The following is a 25,443-nucleotide window of genomic DNA, read 5'->3' on the forward strand; positions in this document are numbered from 1 at the left end:
TTGCCAACTTTAGCTAACTAACAATAAAAAAAAGTCTGTTTTCTTTGAGAATACCATAACTTTTAAATATTTTAGGACGACTGTTGTGAAATCATCAGCAGGTTAATTATAAATTCAAATTAGATTGTATGGTGAGCTGAAAGTGCGTATTCGAAATAAACAAAATTCTTTAAACCGCTATTTTATGCGAAATAGCCTTGGATTAAACCTTGTTTATCATATTTTAAACTTTTTTTTGCAGGAAAATTACTTAAGTAAACAAATTTGAGAAAATGTGAAATATTCATACCCTGCTAACTTTTGTAAAACTACCACAATATAGCTAAAATGTATTGCTTTTCTTTTCTTTCTAAATAGATAGTTTATTTATATTCAAATAAATATATATGGTATAATAATAAGCAAAAGCGATGTAATTCTTTTAAAATAATCAACGTATACTCAGTCATCACATTTGTTAATATCTCATTTTCTTCAGAAAAAAAAATCTTAACCTCTAATGAAATACACTTCATATGTCAGTTTTGAAACTGGTATATCAATTTGAAAAGATTGAATCCTGTTTGTTGGTTTAATTGCTGGCAATCCCTTAATTGCTCAATTAAGTGAATTTACATCCAGCAAAACTTACCGTCTGACCGTGTATTATTACTGCTCTATAATTTTTTAAACTCGAAATTGGAAGTCAACGCGACGTTTTATAAAATGATTAGACTAGTTTTTTGGAGCTAAGCAAGTTGCTCTTTGTAAGACGACGTCACGGTGCACATATGCCAGGTATTCAGTAACAACAAGTAATTCAGAAAAGCCAATATAAATGAAATTGGCTAACTAACTAGTAAAAATATTGGTATTTAATTATTGAATTTTTTTTAAATAAACTTTCTACATCTCTCAAGTAAACAAATTTTATATATGTGTAGAGCTTTAAGAGTATTACATTAAATAAGCTTAGAGCGTAATTTAGCTCCTTAAGTCATAATTTTTGTATCCTGAACAGGGTGTATTAAGTTTGCCACGAACTTTTCAATACTCAGAAAGAAATGTCGGAGACCCTGTAAAGTATATAAATAATAAGTGCGATGAGTTGAGCCGATTTAGCCACGTTCGTCTGCCTGTCTGTACATGCGCGAATTACTTACTTAGTTTTTAAGCTGTCACTATAAAATTTTGCACACTTGTCAGAACCGATATCGATCTATAGGTCGCATGATGCCAACCTCAATTGCAATGTATTGGAAAGATGTCTAATAATGTACATTGCCCGTGGAGATGCGGCGTAATCCTCAGTATCAAGTAGCAGTAATTCACAAAAAAAATAAAAATTTTTTTCCTATGCCACGAAATGTAGATTATTTTTACTGTTGTCAATCGATTTCACTGATTGTTATTATTAGATTGCTTCGCTGGCTGACTTCGTTTTGCTTGAATAAGTATTCGATACAAGTGAATAGATAATTTTTTACATTTACATAATGCATAAATATTTTCAACGGTAAATCTGACGCCATACCAATGTCTGCTCGGAAGTATAGTACGGAAGTGATATGTGTACACCTGTGTGGGTGTGTAAATGCTTGAAATGAACAATAATGCAACAAAAGCGACTAAAGAAATAATAACAACAACACAAATACATTAACAAATATAAGAAACAAAGAGGCTTACAAAAGAACAGCGTATACAAACACAAACCGAAATATATGTACAATTATACCTATGTATACCTATATAAGTTTATGAGGTGGTGGAGTGAGAAATGCCAGCCCGTTAGTAACCGGCGCGATAAGTAAACTTGGAGTTCGGTTACTAAGTGATGGCGTCGACAAAATGTCACACTAACTGGATGCCATGGCTCGCCTTCAAGGCAAAGATGCAAAAACAAAAGTAACGCGATAATAAAATAAAATAGCGCATATTTTTATACGCAGTCAATGAAAGAGAGGGTGAAGAAGGCACAAAATGGCTTCCACACGCTCTTATCTACAGCTTTAGGTGATGCTTATATATCCACACACACACATATGTAATATACTTACATATATATATATATTGAATGATGCTATTCCTTCGTCTTAAGCACGTTGTTAAGGCATTGACGTTACGAATCGGCAAGCTCTGAGAACTTCACTGCTTTGATATTCTATCTTGTCTTACTACTTCTTGCCCGTTTTAACTCACTGCCTGCCTGCTCGCTGACTTCTCCTTCTTATTGTTGGCGATATTAAGAATGCAGGCAACAACAAGTACAAGAAGAATCAGCCGCATAGTTACAGCACGCTTTTGTGGAAAGGAAAACAATGCAAACGACATTAAGGAAATGGAAAGTAGCGACCAAAGCGTGTTGTTACTGTAATGAGCAAGTAGTTGTGGTGGGGTGGCGGGTAAAATGTGAGAAATTGTTGGCTGAAGCAGCTGCTAAGTGAATACTTGGAATTGTTGTCGAGGAAATTGTCAGTAGCTGTTTGCATAAAGGCTGCACTATAAAGCTTATAAATCTATGCTGCGGAGCCAAGATGATAAAATGCATAATAGCTGGAAACGATAAAGAAGCCAATTGCGATGAAGAGTGATTGTGCTTGACATGCAAGTGGTTGGAAGCGAAGTATAAGTGCGCATATAAATAGTTGATATGCAATGATAGTGTTTAAAGCTTGAAGTTTCACATGCGCTTTAAATTTCAACTATGATTATGATGTTTTTTTGTAGATTTTATAACATTTGGAAAATTGTGTTATTAACATTTCTTCCCGGTTTTGCAATATTAGGCGGAGCGTTGTCATGATCGAAAATTATTACCTCATGTCTAGTCGCAAATTCTGGACGTTTTTCAGTAACAACTCGCTGCTTTTCGAAGCTCATAATACAGCAAGCACTTTCGATCCTATCAAATACAGAACATTACATTGGCGTTATGGATATTCGGCTATGTCGTTGATTAAGCGGGTTGGTCAGGTTTCATATATGACTCTTTGTTTTTAGGATTGTTGTAAAGGATCTATTTTTCATCACCAGTCCCAATCCGATGCACAAACGATCTTTTTTTTCTAGCGTTCAAGCAGCATTTCTGACATGCAATTCATCTTTCAACGTCTCTTGGCTTCAGTGCATTAGGCAGCCAATTTCCTTGCTTTTGAATGTGTCCAACTGTTTTTAAACGTTTTGAAATGGCTGCGGGAGTAGCTCCCAAAGCTTCTGCAAGCTCTTTTTATGTGTTCATTATAAATTTCCATCAAAACACACTGGCTTTCGGCTGAGATTTTCTTTATTTTAAAGTAATGCGGTGAGTTCGCAAAAACATTTTTTATGTCACAAAGTTCGACATATGCTGAGAAAGATGCACAAGGAGAGTTGCTTTGCATCGCATGTTCGGAATATTAGAACAATGGAGTAATAATCATGTTATGCCATCACTTGGAAAATCGCACGTATACAGTTATATACCCAAATATTTATAAAAAATATATTAAGTAGAAAAGTTAAAATAATAGGTGTTAGATAAAATCAGGCTCTTCATCATGGTTTGTAGCCTACATTTAGGGTGAAAACTAAACAAGATCAGAAAGAAGATTATATTAGAAGAGAATGCACATTTGAAATTTATATTAGGATATTGATGAAGTCCTATCATGAAAAAAGTAACTTTTCGCATGAGTTTGAAGATAATTTATTATAAAAAATGCTTGATAGCTTAAGAGAGGTTTGTTGTGCTATTTTTTTGAATATTTTCTCAATAAATTATTTAAATTACCAGCCATTGTTTCATCTATTTTTTTGGATACTCTTCCCCTTACTTAAGCCCTATTGGCTTCATTGCACAGCAAGAAAACACACTGCTCGTAAATATTTTTACTGTACTAATTAAAGCATATCGTTCCACGTTGAGTTAACTTATAAATATTAAAATAGCTTAAGCTTTCAAATGAGCTTTGAAGCTTCTAATTAATAATTAAAATTTTTGAATGTATTTTAGTTGCTAAATTACGCTATTTCATCTATGAACGCAAGTGACAGGACACTTGCAGCTTAAGCTCCGTTCCGACTAATAGTGCCCTATATGTGTACGCATATATTAGTGAGTATGCTTGTAACTGCCTGTCTACTACTGTTTCTACATATAATATATATAGGTATATGTTATGGCACTCTTATTAAGTCACTGCTCATATGTATGAGCAGGCCACGCTGTGCAAATATTTTCGCTCATTAGCTCAGTGCAGACCTTAAGGCGGGTGAAACAACACCTAACAGCATACATACAGATATGCAAGCAGAGTAGAGCAAAACATACAAATATCAAATATTTGTTTAGGTTCAACGAAATGAATTTAACAGCGAACCCAAATTGGCGGTTATCAACCCAGTCACATAAAACTACGTGAAGTAGATATATGTACTATAGGTATGCCAAAAATCCACTGCAGTCATTTATATACATATGTACATACGTATGTCTGTTTCAGGATTTTTTTTCTCTAATGCTTAGATCCATTTTGTGCTTTCGCCTTTGTTTTGTTTTTGCTCGTCCTAATTGAGCGATCCACCCTGCAGATATTGTATTATTCATTGTTGCTTTAACGCCGAAAAAATTTTTCTTTCATTACCTCGAGTTTGTTATGCACCCTTTTGCCTTAAACGGTATTTGCACAGAATGTGCTAACACACACTGATATATATATATATATATATATGTATATTGTATATGCACCTTAAGTAAATTATATACATATATATTTTTGGGCAGCTTTTATTGGCATCATATAAAAAGTTGAGGAAGAAAGAAGAAATGCTTCATTGGCGCCGGTGTTTAGTTTATAAATTTCCTTTTGAGCCAAATTGGCCACTGCCTTTCTTGCACATGATTATTTCTTATACTCCATGTGTCATGTCTACAAAAACGTAACTGCAGTTTTTACATAATGAACCTAATTGTTGGTCTTGTCATTTACAAATATTTTTCGTGGCGTGGAGCAATTTTTATAAGTGTGTTGGAAAGGTGCAATGCTATCACATATCTCTTTTGGGCGTTCAATCATTAATATGGATACTCCTGCCTCCTTTGCTTTCAATTTCCTTTTTTTTATTTCATCAGCCGTTTTATTTATTTTGACGTTCCCTTGTTTGCTTTAGTTTCCATTTTAATCCACTTCGAGCCCATCATTGTTATTCTTTTCGGCTGTGCAAATTTGCGCAAGTAATATTATTGCTTTTTATCCATATTTGCTTCATTGAAGTTTATATTTTTTGTGTTTTTTATTCAATTTATGGTTTTTGGTGTTTTGCTTATGTTTTTACGCGCACATCTTTCTATTTTTTATGTTTCATTATTTCTGCAAAAATTCGCTGGATGTGCGCATATTTTATTCAATTTAATTTCTTGTTTGCTTATCTCCATATTGGATTTTTGTGGCAATATTTGAAAAGTGCTTATGTGGAAGGCAATTTATCGCTGTTATTAAATTCAATTTCTTCAAGAAAGTTTAAGAGAACTTGAACTTGAGAATACGCTCTCTTTGAAAAAAATTTCTCTGTCTAATTATGACCCTTGGTTCTTCCTGAAAATGTCTTTTATGGCCACATTCGAGTCGTTGCACTTGTTTCTTAACCGTTTTTGGATTTCTATAGGAAAAGAACTTCTTAGAGCAAGCCAAATCGAGAGAATAAGGTAAGTCAAGCAATGTTTTTTTTTCATTTCGCGGGCAAGTATCTCGTTTGGTATCTAGTCTAAAAGTTCTTTAAAAATACAATAACAAATATACTAAAAATAAAAACATTTTTTTTTTAATAGAAGTAGGTATGTCGGGGTTCGCGCCAATTCAACCAACATCAGTTGAGTGAACCCATAATACCTAGGTATAGGCTGATCGCTTCCTCTCTATAATTGTATACCGAAATTGTTATCAAAATTTCTTGACGTTTTTGTTGTTTTCTGACTCACTTTACAGTAATCAAATCAAACCTCAATGAAGTTATTAGAATAAAAGGTTTCGCAAATAGTGCCAAATAAATTCATCTTACGCCTAAAAATTGTCGAAATTGGACTATAACTTTTTAAGGACCCAGGCGCCAAACATGTGTATCTCACTGTATATGCCTGATTTTTAATCGAACATATCGGTCAATCTTTGAGGTCTAGTACCGAAATTCGAGGAGAATATTTTTATAATGACAGCTCTTACGCCAAAAATATGTAAAATCGGGCCAATACTTTCTTTAGCCTACTAATATAAATATTTTCGAACTTTTTTATTTGTATGGGAAAATGGTTATATCGACCGAATCCATGTGAAGACTTATTCGAGATGATCTCACCATGAAGGTCTACCGGATCATCTGCTCACAATGCGCTTGAAGCAAATTAGCCTCAACAGATGAAAGCGGCTTCTTCAGTGGCACGCGGTTAACGGCTGCTATTTAATAATCAAAACAACTAAATCCACGCAAAAACTTTCAAAAATGCAAAAAATATTAGTCCAAGAATTCAAGACGGTTCACCACCCAGCTGCTGTGATGGTTTGGTTGGTAAGGCACTTTTGTCGAAAAGGAATTAAAACTGGGCTAAAGTGTAGGAGCAGGTTGCTTTTGAGGGAGTATTAAAGCAGTTAAGCAATACTCTCTTCGATGGAGAGCCTTGAATCTTCCAACAAGACTCTGCTCCAGCACACAAGGCAAAAACAATCCAGCAAGGGGTTAAAAGCAACAATTCTGGTTTCATAGCTTTCGTCTGGAAGTTCAGATGTGAGACTCTCAATAAATCTTTGGTTCGAGCACGGTCATTCATACCAAAAAATAAACTATGCGTGCTGCTTTTGATCATTGGCCAAATCGTTTGAGGACTTTTGTGAAGGCAAAATATGACCATTTAGAATACAATTTGTTGCATCGTTCATTTAATATATGCATTATTAAATAAAAATAACTTTATTTAAAAAACGTATTATAGACGGTTGGTATTGCAGATGGGCGTAATCGGACCACTGCCACGCCCACAAAACGCCATTAATCAAAAACCAATAAATAAATTGCCATAACTAAGCTCCGCAATGAGATACAATACTGTTATTTGGTACACAGGATCACATTAGGGAGGGGCATCTGCAGTTAAAATTATTTGTTTAAAGTGGGCCCGCCCCTAATAGGTTTAATATGTATATCTCCTAAGCCGCTAATGCTATAATAACAAAATTTACTTGAAGCAAATCCTTTTAGAGCCTCTACCTACGTTGTGAAAATAGTTGAAATCGGGTGGCATCTCCGCCCACTCCCCATATAACGGTACTGTTAAAAACTACTAAAAGCGCGATAAATCAAGCACTAAATACGCCAGATACATTTAATTTTATCTCTGGGATGGTATGAGATGACTTTATAGGAACCGCGTTCAAAATTAGACATTGGGCGTGGCACAGCCCACTTTTAGGTGAAACCCCATATCTTGAGATCTGCTTAACCAATCAACAAAATTCGGTTCATAACGTTCTTTTTATATTTCTATATCATAGTGTGAAAATGGCCGAAATCGGACTACAATCACGCCTATTTTCTATATAACACCATTTTCAATTCGATTTGATTCTTTCACTTTCCACTATGCATATCAAGCAACAATGATTATATCAAGGTAAAACTTTGCGTGAATAATACGTTTAAAGTATGCCACCTTGTGACCAAAAATTGTCTAAATCGAACCCAAAACTGTTCAAGCCCCTAAGTACTAAATATGTGGACCCCAGTGCCTATAGCTGACCTTCTACCCAAAATATCAGCCAATCCACAAAGAAATCTCAAACGAGTATACCATTTGACTTTGCGAGAGTATAAAATGTTCGGTTACATCCGAACTTAGCCCTTCCTTACTTGTTCCTAATATATTTTCAAATAGCAGATTTTGCCGATCTTTTACCAAATTGATATGAAAGTACTACAATATAATGATGAATATTAAAAAATTATGCATTGAAATATTAAATTAGTTTTTTCTTTTATTTTTCAGTCCGAATTCATTGAACAACAAAAAAAGTTATATATAATAGTTCTAAACTTACCTAATGATTTAACTTAGTTCTTATATAATATATACTTGTATGTGTTTATATGCATGAATATGAATTTATAATGCACCGCTGAACAAGCTCAATGAAGCTAAGAGAGTAAACAATTTGATTTATGGCAAGCCATATTACTCACACGCCCCTCCGCACACAGCAGCCACATTAAAAGAAAAGGCAAAAATATAAGAAATCTGTTTTCGACGCCTGTCACACATAAACTACATACAGCGAAGAATCAATAAGCGGAGAAGAAGTCAACAATGAAAAACCACAACGTCGAAAAACCGCAACAACTGCAACAACAACGACAGCAGCGGCCACCAACAATGGAATATCAAATACTAACCGACGGTTATTTTCAACTGCTTTTGCAAAATTTATTATGTTTACACAAGGGTAAGTCGATAAATATGTACAAACTTGTAGTGCTCATAAATTTATTGTCTGTTTGTATATATCAATATATGAATTTGTATGAATATTTGCGCTAAATGCGAAAGATTATATTGATTGCCCTGTTTGTTGTTATATTGTTGTTATTGTTCGCTGTCATATTGACTTAAATTTATTTGTCGAGCGTAATTGTGGCTGACGGCTGGCGTAATGACCCGAAAAAATGTGTCAAAAAGTCAAATTGTGGTGAAAAGCTTTCGGTTTGAGAAATGTTTTTTGGAAGTAAATGTTTGTGTAGCTATAAAGAATTAAAAAATTTTAATTTTGAAATGATTAAACTTGCAGATGAAGAAATTGTGTATGCCAGTATGTGTTATTAATATTTATTAATGCTTTTAGCGTAAATTAATACTTTGAAAAAATTTAAAGCTCAGCTAAATTTGTATTATTTAGAACTTGACTATTGTTTATGAAAAGTTTGCCTCATAAATTTCAGTGAGTATTTAAACCTGAGCATGAGTTTTGATATTTTATAGGTGTCAAATTAATTTAGTTGAATTTTAATTTTTTCAAGTTTTTTCTAAAAAATCTTTCTTTGGTTATGTTATATGCTACATATTTGACTACAATTTTAGTCTTTCAAAACCTGGGTTTGTGGTTAAGTTTACCGGATTTGAACGTAAAATTCTTTTATTATGTTGTTTTTTTTTTTTAAATTTGTAATGCCAGTAGGCAACACTATTTTCATATAAACAAATTAGTTTAAATTAACTACATACGAAAGTCGATTAAAAAATGTACTTAATTTAATATATTAAATTGCCCATGCATATGCTATGCTTTTAACTGTAATATTATTTTTCCATTGTAGTCGGACCCCCTATCTATATTTTCAGTTGCTTATAATTTCTTGGTTTTTATTTGTGATCCCAAAGTTGTAATAAGCTATTTGTTGTACTTTTAATTTTTTCGTAAACAATAAAAATATCATAAAAAGTTGGCAACACTATTTTCAGGGAAAAGTATACCTGAAAATTTTATATATTTAACAGTTATCTTTAAATTATTTAAAAATTTGGTTTCATATTTTGTAAATCTGGTAACTCTAAGTGTATAATTTTCTATAGCAACATTTCCTCAGCATTTTATTGCTTTCTTAATTTTTAAATTTTCTGTAAACATTTTTTTTTAAGTTTTGTGGAAACAAGCCTCTTCAATGCAAAACCAGATCTACGACCTAAAATTTATAGTTTTTCTATATTCGTTTTATTATACCCTGAACAGGGTATATTATTCTATAAAGAAATATAAATGTTCTATAAAGAATATATATAAATGAACAAGATAATGAGCTTAACGAGATGTGGCATAGCTAATTATTCAAAACATGTTCTATAAAGAATATATATAAATGAACAAGATAATGAGCTTCACGAGATGTGGCATAGCTCATTATTCAAAACATCGGTACAATCCCCGAAGAAATTGTTCAGATTAGACTACAGTAGCATATGGCTGCCAAACAAATTGAGCTATTAATGTCAAGGCCATGTATGGAAAACTTGTTTACTTGACAAGATGTCTTCACGAAATTTGGCATGTATTACTATCCAATGCCATGCTATAATATCCGAACACATTTTTAGATAGGACTTCTATTACATAAAGCTTCCATACAAACCGCTCGAACGGAATTAATTTCTTGTTTGGAAATATTTTAGTGGTTAAGGGTATAATAATGCAACCGAAGGTAATGTTTTTTCTAGTTTACCTTAATTTTAATTTTTACTGCTTTAGTTTGGTTTCAAATATATTTTTTATAAAGTGGTAACACTTCATAAATTTTGTATTTTTTATACTACGCTGAAATATCCTTTACACACTTTTTAGATATCCAACTTTTTATATATTGTACATATAAGAGCGTTGCTTTTTCTGGAGTTCGATGCCATTTTACATAAATATCCTTATATTACGTAGGTTACACTTATAAACACTTACATATCTAATATATATTAATATAATAATAATTTGATGCAACAAAAACGGCGTATTCTCTTATAGTGGAAGATTTATTGCATTATAAAGATATCAAGGTGAAAAATTACACCTATAATGCCCGCATTTTCACTGCTCAAATGAGCTATTAAACTCTAGCATTCATATTTTCCTCCATTCTCTCTTTCTTTCGGCATTATACAAGTTTGAAATTCAATACATTCACTTATGCATATATTTACGCTACTGAAATGCTGAATATAAATTTATGAAAATTTCTAAGCAAGACAATAAAAGTCAAAGGCGCGGCAATCTTTCATCATTTTGCAATTTTATTGACGTTAAAAGTGTTGGACAGAAATATTCCGTAATAATAAAACATAACAGTAAAAGCATAAATAAAAACCAATGAAGAAATGAGGTGAAATAACGGGATATTAAAGATGGCTGCCGCTCAGAAGCTTTCTTTGCTCGCCTTTGTGGTTCGAAAAATGGTTGCGTATACGCCGCGTGGTACACACAGCGCCCGCGGAATTTAAACAATGCGGCGCGCAAGCACTACTAAGTAAATAGATGGCGAAAATATGCTAGTTTCAATCTCAACAGATGCCAGCAATATGAATTTTATATATATTTTTTTATTTTTTATTATATTTTTTTTTATTATTTATTATATATAAGCGAAGTTAAAAATGTATGAATTTTTCATATTCTAACAGAAGCTCTGCTTAAATTCAAAATTCTTCTTCACCTTGGTAGCGTCTTAGCTGCAGAAGCATAGCAAAGTAAGCATCTTGCCAGCCATTCTCACCTGTGGCGAAAGTGCGGTCAGCAGACGATAGCGAAAAGCTACAAAAGCAACAACAAAACGCTCGCCGCTTGCCAACATGGCTGCACTCGAATATTTTATTTATGAGCTCACCCACATAATTATCAGCATGATTTATAGCAGTTTCGCCACGGGTTTGGTGTTTGTTGAAAACAACGACAACAACTGTAGAAACTGAAATTTTGTTCACCAAGAAAAGAAAATAATAAAAGCGTATGAAAATTGTGTAATAAGTAGCAGCATTGAAAAGTGAGAGCGAAAATTTGCATGCAACTCATGAAGCGCCTGCTGACATTTACTCGCACAAACATACATACATATATATGTAATATCATATATATGTAATATCATTCAAAGTCAAGCCCCATTTAATGAATTATGTGACCTTTGTGGCCGAAATTTTCCATTCACTGTTCGTTGTTGTAGTAAAATTTTCTTCGCTCTTAGCTGCAATTTGTTGTTGCTGTTCGCCTTGGTTATTACATATTCCACTCTTTCACACTCTACTCATACAAAGATTTTTTGGTAAACACTTTTGCTCAATACTGTGCTTTATTTATTATGCAAATCTCAATGGTATCATGTCGACCACTTGCTTACAATGTCCTTTTATCGGCAATCAACTAGGGCCACCTGCACGGTGATTTATATACTCCAGTGACCGTGTTCTGGTGCTTTAAATGCCACTGGTCTATAATAAATTTCGTAGTTATTTAAGCCAAATAAGTGAGTGTGTTTAAACGGAAGGAAATATTTAAGCAAAAACAAGGTGAAAAAAATTAATTTTTAGATTATAATTTAGATATTAAAAATTAATTTAGATATTTGAGATTTTTATAGGGATGAAGTTATACTTTACTAAACCTTAATAGTTGGCGGTTAGACAGACATTGAAGTCGTAAATGAAATTATTTAAAATTGATTTTTTAACTATCTGCAGTTTTGGAAGGCGCCAAATGTCTAATTTTATCAAAAAATATAAATTTAATTTATTGATGGTTATAATTCTCCCAAATGCTTTCTAATTACTTCCCATATCTGTTCAAAATCAAAGTGCGCAATTTCGAAAATTTTCTCAAAAACTGTTCGGCCGCTTTATACATAATCTGAGAACTATGATGAAGAGTTTGTTATCACTTTTTTGCACTGGCCTGCCCAATCTTTAATTTTATTAATAATTAAATTTAAAAAAATATACGTTTACAAAATTAAAAATCCGCAAATAATTGTGAAAAATTTTGGATTCCCTTGATCCCATAACCTATCTCCAGCAGGATTTTCGAAAAAAGACCTCCAGCGGTGAGGAAGATTTGTCTGCCTAAAATTATCTCAAATTAAAAAAGCCAAATTGATTTATTAATAAAATAGATGAATACAGGTAATAGTAGTAGAATACAGGTTATAATCGGAAGACTAGTTTTAGTTTTTACTAAACAGCGATTTCCCAAAAACAGTCATTTTTTGTGAAACCATTTACATTTCAGAGTGGTTTAAAAAATCGAAATTGTCAAAAAACGAAATTATTTCTGCAATCAGTACCTGACAAATCTAAGAAGGCCGTATGAAAATTTCAATTCGATTGGTTCAAGGAAATTTTCCTCACTGACTCTGAAAACATCGTTTCGAGAAAAGCGTGTTTAAAATGTTTGGAACCGATTACACTAACTTAAAAAATTCTTACACATTTTTTTTTGAAATTCGCAAGTGGATATAACTATTTAAAATAATCCTTATTTTTAATATTTCATATTTAATTTATTTTTATTGAGCGACCGGGTTATTTCTTTCACCAAATTTTTTATTTAATAGTTTTATAACAGCACCCATTCAAAAATGTCTAGCCTTTAGTAGATGTTGTTAAGAAATAACTTCAAATACTTTATAAAACTATGTAGAATTTAAAATATTTTAAATAAATTTTTATTGAGCGACCGGGTTATTTCTTTCACCAAATTTTTTATTTAATAGTTTTATAACAGCACCCATTCAAAAATGTCTAGCCTTTAGTAGATGTTGTTAAGAAATAACTTCAAATACTTTATAAAACTATGTAGAATTTAAAATATTTTAAATACTTGATGCTATCTTAATCAATATTTTGCTTACTAAACTGCTCTTATAAAAATTTCTTATAAAAAAAAGTATTGCCTGAAAAGAGATATACTTGTATAACAGCCAATTCCACACAAACATATATGTATATACGATAGATATTTTAATGAACTAAAATCGCACCCTCACAACTTTTATGCAATGCTTTCCCTACGAAAGACTCCGTTAGCCTTGACTACCAACACCCGCTGCCGGTCATTGCTCCTTCGTCTCTATTCATTTTATCGCCTCCTTTCAACTAATACTGACAGTAATGCGCTAAGAGATTTTATGAAATATTTCATGCAACATGTCATTGCCACAAATTATGAGTAGCCCGCTGCACGTGCGCTGCCATTAAGACCACTCTTCAGCATTATCCGCTTCCTTTCTGACTTGCAACGTTCCCTCTACACTCGGCACCACACTTGCTGTACGACATTTTGTTCTCCAGCTTTCGCTGAATGCAATTTGCCAAAGTGTGTCAGTAGGCAAATACTAAGCCTTGCCAGCACGCGAAGCGACACGAAAAGACGCGAAGGGGCATTGACAGCGAAGGACAACGCGCCGCAATGAGTTGGTTAAGTCGCATTTATGTGCTTTTTGTTGGCGGCTTCCTTACTAGGTTGTCACACATTTTTTATATACTTTTGATTATATATATATATATTAATGTAAATACATGTGTATGTAAAATAGCATTTCCGCTGCAAACAAAAATAACTAAAGAGCGCAGCGAATATGAAAGAAAAGCAGAACGCGACATTGCCGTTGCTCTAATTTGCTAGCAACAAGCGTTAGCCTTTCTCTCGGTAGTGGATATAAATATATGTGTGTACATGTATGTGTGTGTATGTTGCGTGATGGTGTGTATGGAGACTTTGCATTTTCATTTTCATTTGCTGGCTGTTGGCGTGTCGAAAAGTGCCTGAGTGCATGCATTGTAATGAACCACACACACACACTCACTTATGTAAGTATATTTGTTTACTGCATTGTGAACAACATGTGGTGGCGCCGGCTGAAAGCCTTGTCGTCACTAACAACTATGTACCCTCATAAAAGTACACAATCATGTGTATTTAAAGCTTTTTATTACTTTTACTCATTCTTATGCGATCGTGCAACATTTTTAACTGTCGGCGCTTGCGTGGCATTTGACTCACCCCTGGTCGCCTAAACTTGCATTTGCTTGGCAAATATTACTTAATTTAACAAATTAGCGCTAACATGTAATTTACATCAATTGTACCGTTAATAATTTGCATTTATGGCGCTGTTGCACGCCATCAGCTGCTTTGGACGGCTTAAGTGACGAGGACACTGCATAAATATTCGATTTGTTTGCACGGATGTGTGTATACATGTGAAAATGTAAATATATTTAGGTCTGTAACTTTTAGTGGTTACTATGTGGTAATGGTAAATAAAGTTTATTGCTGGGCATAACTGGTGGAATTCTGCATACAAGGTTTTGAGCAATACTTAGCGGAAGGATAAGTTAGGCGCTAAAGTATTTGTCATTTCTCAAAAATGAAATGCGTATGCGTTTGTATTTATTTCAATATAATATTACTTCTAAACAAATATCAGCCAATAATTATTTGTATAATTATTGAACTTAGGGCACTTATCTGAGTAGAATAAGAGATGGTTTCTTATGATAGTGTAATTATTTTAAAACCATAAAATGTTTATACTCGTATTTATGTTTTCTGTAACTAGTGATGAACTTTCAAAATGTATAACCAAATATATTAGTTGTCTTCGATTCGTCAAGCGTTAGAGGGTATAGAATGGAACTAACCATATGCAATGATTAAACATGGCGAAGAAATTCTGCTTTTTGCAGCAAGTAAGATTAATTTTTTTTATAAAAATTTTCAAAATTAAAAAAAACCACTTGTCACTTTTGACTCCATTTGATTTTGTCACATTCGCAAAACTGGTTTAAAAACTGCCCTTTTTTCTAAAACTGGTCTAAAAATTATTAAACCTTTTGAAAACTGGTCTAATACTGGTCGAAAAATATTATGGTACCATTAATGAAGGCACTTTAAGTTAGTTGAGACCATGGACCCGCTTATACGAAATATTCAGAAGAGTTTTTTCAGGATCCGTCAATATCTAAAGCTATACTAACTAAGCTCAAAATTTAAGGACTACTTTAATGCGGCGAACTCAAAGCTCTAAAGTTTCAATACCTATCTCTTTATCATATTGTTTAGCCGACCTATTAAGGTGTAATATTAATTTTCCCACATTAGAAAATACTAAAGGGACGAATTTAGTTGATAATTGTAGATTATTAGTTGCCTCTTTATTTTTTCTAATTTATATGGAAGGGCTGTCACAAAATTGATGGCTTTTATAGCCATCGATTGTCTACCAGCTGTAATTCTGAGCTGAGATGAATAGTGGTTCGGTATGTAGTATACAGTACTTTTCGGGCTGTATTCATAGTTTCCTTAATCACGAGCAATTGCTCGTTTTATCGTTCAACCATCTACCAAAAAATTGTAGAACTTTCCAATAGGTCTGAAGATTTTAACAAAGCCGTCTACCTTCAAGATAATAACATGGTCGTTAAGTGATACCGGATATTTTGGGGACGCATTCCCATAATATTTACCTCTTCTGTACCCGATTAGGTTTTATGTTGCAAAACCATATCGTAGAACATTATAGAACTTTTCAAGAAGTCAGAAATTATCTCTTTATGTCTATCTTGAAGATGAAGTGGACTACTACATTTTTGTCTTAGCTTTTCAGATATACATATGTATATAGAATTAGCTTAACCTTAATTGAGTGGTAGGACTTTCTGCGAGTCGAATTTTCTTGGACAATGTTTTGTCTAGTCAGAGTTGAATAAATAGATTTCTAGTGTGATATTTTAAGTGAGAATCTAACTAGGATGCTATAGGAGAACATACATAATTTATAATTTAAGCTCTAATGGTTAGTAGATACTGAGTCAAAAGCAAAAAGATAATCACTAAAAACTGTCGAAGATGAAAACAGAAATAAAATAATAAAATTATGGAAAAGTACTGAGTTGTTAGAGCTAGAGTAATATTCGACTAACTAACCTCGAAATTAGTGACGATTCTCCTAATTAAACGAGTAATTAAGATGATTTGTTTTCTTTTTAAGCAAAATATTTTTCCCGATTATTGATTACTCTGTATCCCTTGAACCTTTTACAGCACACATTTAATTTAAATTTTTTTAACTAATCAAATAACGGCAAATAAGTGACACTGTTTCAACCTGTCCATCTTTGTTTGCATTTTAGTCACCAGTTTTCAACGTTTCAAATATATTAAAGCAAATTTCCCATACTAAAACCTCAGCCAATCAGTTTGAGTGAAAATTGATGACTCCATTTAACATGTTTATTTCGAGTCTCTGTTGACTACACACAAATAAATAATAATAAAAAACTTCAGCGTCATAAAAAAGTAATCTAATGAGATTACAACACGAACATATTAAGTAAGTGCAGCGATAAATAAAATTAAGTTCCCTCGGCAAACAAGCGCGACCAACTACTATAACCAGGGTAACGACAGGGGGGAATTACAAATATGCTGCTAGTATATACCTGACTACCTAGCGACCTACATACACACATATACACTTATACAAGTATATTTACAACGAGAAATATTTGCTAGCGCTGCAAAAACCGCCGACAACTGCTGATGGATGAATGAAGTCGGTGTGGGTAATTCGTGGTGACACAGTTACCGCTGTAACCGATAGCGAGTACATTTGTCAAAAGTTGCCAACAACAAAAATAGCAACAACACTCGCATTAAATACCAATAAAAACTAACATACAAATGCAACAAAATAATAAATGACAGCTGCGTTTTTGTTGTTGTAAAAGTTGAGCGTATTGAAAATAACTAAAAACAACAGCAAACAATAAAAAACGGTAAATTCGGTTGCTCCAAAGCTGTAGTACCCTACAGGAATATAAAAAAGTTTTCATACAAGAACTTGATTTCGATCGGTCAGTTTGTATGGCAGAATTGTTTTAAGCAATATTCCGAACCAAATTTTATAAAGTTATTTTGTCAAATAGAAAAATATTCCATACAAGAACTTAATGTGGATCGGTAAGTTTGTATGGCAGCTATATGCTATAGTGGTTCGATATCGACGATTCCGACAAATGAGCAGCTTCTTGAGGAGAAAATGATGTGTGCAAAATTTCAGATCTATATCGCATTAACTGAGGGATGAGTAAGCGCATATACGGACGAATATGGCTAAATCGACTGAGCTTGTCATGCTGATTATTTATATAAATACATATATATATATATATATATTTATAAGTTCATACTGTCTCCGACGTTTCCTGCTGGGTGTTACTTTGTGGCAAACTTAATAAACCCTGTTCTCGTACAGCAACAAGAAGTAAGTGAAAATTCAAAGTTTTGTGACGCTGTATGCAGGAATATGAATATTTATATTAGTCAACCGAAAAAGCTGTTGCATATATTTATAATTTACAAATATATAGGGTGCTTGGCAACCAAGTAAACGAACTTGCCGCCTGTCAATTGTTGGTGGCACTTAAGCAAATGAAATTTCAAAATAAATTGTTGAGGCAAAGGGGGGTTGCCAACGCGTTGAGCCGCAAAGCGCACAAAAGCAACGAAATTTGAGATTTATTTCCATAGTAAATGTTGCAAAATTATTCATTTTCCTTCGCAAACACACACACACACATACCTAGAACGCTTTGCTTGCGAGTAAACAGTGTAAACGTGTGGATTATGAACCGTCACACGTAGGCAGTGGCACAGCGAGCTGTTTGTTTGCTCTCGACGAGTTGATTCGCATAAACACGCGAGTTGGCTACAAGATAGGCGCTTGTTAACCGCTTATTGTTTGCTAACTTTTGCTTTAATATTTGTTTCGCTCCATTTTTGTTTTGTTATTGCTTTGTGCTTTTTGGACCCTTTAATTTCGTTTCACATGCAAAACACGTAATTGCAGACGTTCAAACAAATCGCCTACTCGCAAAGCGGTAAAAATCTCTGCTAGCGCTGTGGAACTATGATACATACGCGCATACATCCATGCACATACTTATATATGTGCGTTTCGGCAGTCGTCGGCATTTGTATGCGTACTGCGTTTTCTGCGAAAAGAATGCCAACAAATGATGGCTAACCGAAAGTGTCAACTGTGATTCGCCGCTGTCCTGGCGACGGCAAACCAATGCACGTGGCACATGCAGGACCCTCAATCAAAATAATGCCGACAGAAGGTAAATGAAATGCGAAGCGGTTTTTTTGTCGTAATAATGCTAACATTTCCGGTATACTTCGATATACTTTTTCGACAGTGTGTTAGTTTTTGAGGTAAGTTAAAAAAAATGTTATATAAAAAAATTCTAAAACATAAAAAAATGCTAACATCGGCTGCACACAAGCTATACTACCCTTTACTTTTGCAAGATTCAAGACTAAGTCTTTATATTGATTTTGTTGAACCAATTTGTATGGCAGATATATGCTATAGTAGTCCGATCTTAAAAGATTCTTTAGAAATTCCATATAAGAATTTGAGCTCGATCGATCAGTTTGTACGGCAGCTATATGATTTACAATAGTTGTCCGATCTAAATACTTTACTCAGAAATCGTAGCACTACTTTGGATAATAAGCCTGGCCAAAGTTCATCCAGATACTTTGTCTGATAAAATTTTTTTTCATATACAAACTTAATTTTCGTCGATCAGTTTGTGTGGCAGTCTGGTGTCTGATATCGGCAGTTCCGACAAATGAACAGCTTCTTTGGGAGGAAAGGACGTGCACAAAGTTTCAGAACAATATCAAAAACTTCGCGTATTCACGGACAGACGGACAGACTGACGTATATGGCTAAATCGACTCAGTTCGTCACGCTGATCATTTATATACATACATATATAATATTATTTATAGGGTCTCCGCCATTTCCTTCTAGGTGTTACAAATTTCGTCGTAAACTAAATCAAAGCATAAATATAGCAGAATAAATTAACCCAGAAATAAAAATATTGCACGACTTTAACTATTAGGTTTTCAAGTGCTAATTCACTTATTTTACCATATAAATATAAATAAAATCTAGTTCTAAAGAAAATACTTGATTTGATGTTTTTAAAAAATTACCATAATTCCAGTATTTCTCAAATCGATTGGTCTAAATCAAGCCTTTTTTTCCAAAGTTTCCCAAAACAGCTCATATTATATAATATAAACTGTAGAGGAATTTCGGTAATAAAATTGGATTTCATCCTCAGAAATATTTCTTATATTTAGCAAATTATGTTACAGACAGAGTTTCTTTTTCATTCACCCAAAATCACCATACAGTTTTGAGGTATATTTTTCCAATCGAAGAGATCTCTTTGGTTTCTATGGAACTAGTCAGCACTACTTTGGTTAAGTGGATCCAGACTAATAATTCAAAAACTGGAATATCATATCATATTTCTATAGTTTAGATATTCTAAATTATCGAATACTTAATTCGATAGTGTCGAGGTAACCCGTCCGGTTGAATCTTAACTTAAAATTAAACACGTTTTTCTCTAAACTACAATAATTTATTCGATTTGGAAGTCACGATGTCTCAAAACTTTATCAGGAATTTAACTTAAACTTTGATATCATTTTTTTTTTTAATTTTTTCCATCGTATGAGTCAACAAATGCTGAAAATTTCTCATTTAATTTATCTTCATATAATTGTATCTAATTTAGTGATAAAATCGATCTATATCTTTGAATATGCGCTACTTTATAGAAAAAAAATTAAAATTCTTTGGTTCAAACGATAATGACATTTATACCCATCAAGTATCTGTCAATATTTTATTTTCTATATGACCACAAAGGTAGAAATCGTGACAAGGAAGACGCGGCCTTTTCCTTCTCTATTTTAAAGAGGCATTGTAAGTTGCTTGGTAAAAATATCTATATTATGTTTAACAATTGACACTCGGAATTCGGGACAATGCAAATTTCTTTGAATCTGTGATCTTATCCAACTCTTGAAAAATATATTGTTCAAAATAATAGTTTCTCTTTCTTTCTTTCAAAATAATAGTTTCTCCAAATAATATTGCTCACTACACTTTAAAAAACAATTTTTGATATACTCGTCAAATGAAGGATTCGATTTTATGCTGCATTTAGGATATACCATATATCATTTATAAGGACACAACGACTTATGAATATGTTGACTACCAATTATGGTCGATATTTTGTTTACAGATGTTTTCTGAGTTCAATATGTTTCGTTCTACTAATATTTATGAGTGTGACTCTGCTAAAAAAATTTATTTTACATCTAGCTAAGACACATACCATATGTTAGAAAATACTTTGTTTACCTGCAGTTATTTGCATTGTATTCCTTTCTCATAGGCTTTAAATCTCTTTTTAGTCTATTAATCATCTTTGATCCCACTGTGCTCCGACTTACAATATCTTTCTAGTTGTAACATTCACTTGCACCTAGCACAGCAGTTTCCTTTGAATAGCTTCAGCAAAGCAATGGCATAAATGCTTTTGCCTAATGCTCTAATGCTCCTTTTTGTTTGCAAAATATTTTCGCCTAAAGCTATGCTGTTGCGCTGCTTGACATTTGACAGTTTTGAGTTTAATGGCACTTGACAGATGGTTATGACTGTGTAACTTGAACAAATCTATGTGTGAATAGGCACCATTCAGCTACAATGTGTTCGTACAATGGTTATTGAAACTTGAAAAGCATTAAAAGTGAAAGTAATGGTCGGTCAAGGTGCTGTGCCGAATAGAGCAACATCTAAACTGCTGATAAGAGCTCGTGGAAGAGGAATCGTGCGGAAGCGAGAATGAATAAATGGCGGTTTTATTGCAAAATAAATGAAGAATAAATTGGGGCATGCTTTTGTGACTATGTAAGTGCTTGAAAGAAGGAATAAATCATTTAGCGAAACGATTGCCATTTGTAAATTGTAAAAGCGTGTACGAATTACAGTTTTATAAATATTTACAGTTAGTATTTGTATTTTATTGTGACTGTAAAATGAAGAAAATATATAAAAGTCTGAGTGTTCCGTTTTATCTTCGAATTCGTGATATATAAAATAACTGTGTATAGCATTATTAATGTGCTGTGCATTGGCTATGATGGCAAATAGATCAAACCAAATGACTGACTAGCATACTAATGTGCGATAAACAAGCCAAGGGCTGGTGCACAGAAAAGTATGCAATGAAAGCAAACATGGCTGGAATATAATGACGTAAACTTTCTTTATTTTATTTCTGTTTTTTTTTTTCTATTTTTCTTTTTTATTTTTTATATCAGTGTTATATAAAGAATTTTAAAAATGTTTATCCTTGATAGATTTTTCAGTGACACATGCAGACTTTTAATGTGGCAACAAAATATATATATATCGGAATATATATGTAAGTTTGTAGCAGCAACATTCTCGCTTTTGATTTGCCAGCTTGCAACGGATATAAGTGAGTTTGTAATATTTTTGAACAGTAAAAAGGTATTTGAAAACGTCAACCAGGCCAGTGAACAAACAAAAGTAAATAGAGCAGACAATGAGATGACTTGCGAATAATGAACTTTGAGCACGTGACAGAAATTTCGATTTTTATTTGGGTAAGTAAAGCGGGGAGTTGATGACAGAAAAAAGGTACAATACATGTGACAGATTGAATAAAATTGGAAATGAGAACACAAGAAGTCGTAAATTTTTAAAGGTTGAAATATAAACTGTAATAATTTAATATACTGCAAATATCGAAAATTTTAAAAGAATTATTAATATATCAATCGATACGCAATGATAGTTTCAGTGTTCAGTATTTTATAGTCATTTTATACAGTCTTAAATAAATTTGATGCATTTTATATGTTTTTTAATTGTACTACAAATTCTTCAAAATATTACAAAAAATTTATCACTTAATTTATTGTCTCATTCCGCAATTATCTGAATCAATATGGGGGCTCTTCTAAACCATAAAAGACTTTTATGTTTATTCCAAGTGTACCTTAAACTGGACTTTCTTTACTATTTAGTCTATTTTCTCCAAACTTGGAATGAAAATATGTTCTGTTGTGATCATATACTTGTATATATATAGACGATTATTTATAGGACACCAAAATTTTGTGGCTAAATGGCATTTCATACTTAAAAGATGTTCAAAACGTTGAGTATTCTTTGAGAGTAATTCTACTGAAATTATACTAAATAGATCACAAATTCTTCTTTTTAATTTAAACAATTTAATACTATAATCTTAAGGAAGCGTATTTAGTTAAGTCGGCTGTAAAAGAATATGTATGTACGGATTTTAAAGCAAGTCATAAGTACAGTCATTAAAAGTTTGGCACAAAAGAATAGCTGGAAGATAAATGTATTCAAATCGTCCAAGTGACGTCAGTGACATGTTAAACTAAATTGCTAACATACGGTAGACATAAAATCTTATGAAATGGAACCAAAATAGAAAAAAGGACTATATCTAGTTTAATTTGGGAGCAGATTCCTTGACGTGATTCGTGTGATTGTGTGACAAGAACCAGTAGATATGATCAGACTCCCAAAAACAAAAAACTTACAAACTACTAAAGCTATAAAAAATAAAATAAAGGGTTAGATAATATTCCGAAATATTGATAGTAAAAATAAGGTTAGAGTTTTTTTATAAGACTTATGAATTAATGATATAATAAAACATGCAACTGGAATCGGAAGCTTTCCGTTGTCATGTGAACCATGGTGTCAGATTTATTAAAGATGGTCGTATACTTTAAGCAAATTATTGTTAGTAGATTTATTGCACTTAGTGGCTTCTTTTAACACTCGAAAGTAATCAGCAATAATCAAATAATGACGTTTTTCAAGCAAATGGCTTGACAATATATGACTTATGCTAACGCTTATGTTTAAGGGGTATCTAAGCCCGATTTTTGAGTTTTGGTGGAGGTTGTGAAAAAAGCATTTTAAATTTTTGCTATTAATTTTTTTCTCATATTTCAAAAGTACACAAATAAATTAAAAGAAGAAAAAAACGTTAACTTTAGCTTTAGCCGAAGCTATAATACCCTTTTTAGTTGCGAATTTTTCACAACATTTTTTAATTTTATTGATTTTATAAAACCTTTACAAACCAGAAACTGAAGAAAACTTTGTTTAATACGACAAAGAAATTAAAACAAAAATTTAAAAAAATATATATATGCAATTTGATGTAAATCGGCAAATTAAACTTGAGATATTGTAATGAACACAATAAAGAAACGTCAAGCCGTCTGAGTTGCCGCGACACTAAAAATATTATATTATTGAAAATAATCTGAATTTTAACAAATAATTTTAACAATATCTTTTTTAATATATATACTATCGATATATGACAAAATTTGAATTTATGTAATGTCAAGACAGGAATACCTGCTTAAGCGTTACAGACAAGAATTGGTTGGCCAAATTGAAGGCGATGCCGTGACGTAATTATATTTATTGGCGTATAATTGTATTTAAGAGCGGGCAGTGAATTAATGAAATATCGTTGAAGTATGCTTTGAAAACCAGTCGTGAAAATTTGGTAGGAACAAGTTGAGATTTTTTGTGCTCTGAATTATCTTGTCTGGCTCAAATATTTAACACAGATTTATTTTATGAAAACATCTGTATAATATATGACTTACTTAAGTATTCACTTTGACTATAAACATTTAATTTATTTGTTAAAAATATTCTAATTAACTACATATATATAGACGATAATCTTGATAATTTTTAAATTTTTTTTTTTAAATTTGGTTTTTTGGAAAAAAGCACATTTTATGTATTTATAAAACACTGGCAGTAGACAATTTTTATTTTTTAGGTTTCATCCACGGAGAATGCCGGAATCACTGCAGATGGCGTATGACTCGAAAAATATTGATTTTTTTTTTTTAATTTTTCAGGGTGTTCTTAATATATGTGCAAATATACCTTAAAAACATTTTTTTTTTCTTCCCGAAAATCGCATCTTTGTGTGACAGCACACAGGAGGTGTGCTCCTTAACCTCATAAAATTATGTATAATTATTTTAAGGGTTTCAAGTCTAGCTGACTCAATAAATTTCATATAAAATATTGTTTGGTTTTTTATAATATTATTACGCAGTGACTTCAATTAAACTTAATTACTTTTTCTTATTCTGCTATTAAATGTCTCACGCACATTTTCACAAGAATAAATGCGAATCACATATTTGCGAAATAGTTATCAAACTTAATTTATTTACTCAAAATAGCACAACCGACAACGCTTCAAATAACGGTAAACAAATTTCCAATAAAACTTTTGCTCTAAAACTTTAAAAATTGCCAAAAATATTTGTACTCACCGCACGTGCCTCGGTTCGCGTGCCAAAGTGGCTTAACCCCAAAAGGATGACCAACCAAAACTGCAACGATGCGACGCTATGCAGTGACATTTTGTGCAATATTTTATAACGGTGACTTTGGCAGCAACAAAAACTTGAAGACAAAAAACTAGCAAACAAGCGGCAGCTGCAATTTCACTATGACAAAGCACACAATATATGTATATATGTATGTTACTCTGTATATTTGTTTGTGTGTTCGATTGCGAGATGGCAAAGTATTAAACGCACCAACACAGAAGCGCGCTTAACTGTAAACACACTGAATAAAATTTGGCACAAATTCAACTTGCTTTTACTGCTATTGTTACAAGTGTTGTTGTTGCTGCTATTTTTGTTGCCTAATAAATGTAGAGCGCAACACTTTGTGTTTGCACTAGTATTTGTTGTTATTGTTTTGACTGTTGCTGTAAAAAATATGCACAAATAAATAAATAAATATTAAACACACGTGACTAACACACACACACAAGCGTACGCGCGCTGGTGCAGCGGAACTGTCAAAAGTGCTTCTTGTGTTTATTTATGCATTTCTATGTGAATGTGTGTGTGTGTTTGCATGCAGCGCGAGTCAAAATAAGTCAAAGTGCCTTTCACTGCACAAAATATTGCA

General features: G+C 32.7%; 1 protein-coding gene across 5 annotated transcripts in view; it reads right to left on the minus strand.

Moving 5' to 3' along the window:
* Window positions 1-25,443, minus strand: part of LOC106614382 (uncharacterized) — a 100,385-nt gene that overhangs the window by 74,476 nt on the left and 466 nt on the right. For all 5 annotated transcript variants that reach the window (XM_036376130.2, XM_036376126.2, XM_036376129.2 and 2 more), the window contains exon 2: window positions 24,792-25,237. In XM_036376130.2, coding sequence (XP_036232023.2) covers window positions 24,792-24,881 — 90 coding nt within the window. In that variant the 5' untranslated portion in view covers window positions 24,882-25,237. The remainder of the gene's footprint in view (window positions 1-24,791; window positions 25,238-25,443) is intronic.

Source organism: Bactrocera oleae, chromosome 5, assembly GCF_042242935.1.
Source record: "Bactrocera oleae isolate idBacOlea1 chromosome 5, idBacOlea1, whole genome shotgun sequence".
NCBI classification, from domain to species: Eukaryota; Metazoa; Arthropoda; class Insecta; order Diptera; family Tephritidae; genus Bactrocera; species Bactrocera oleae.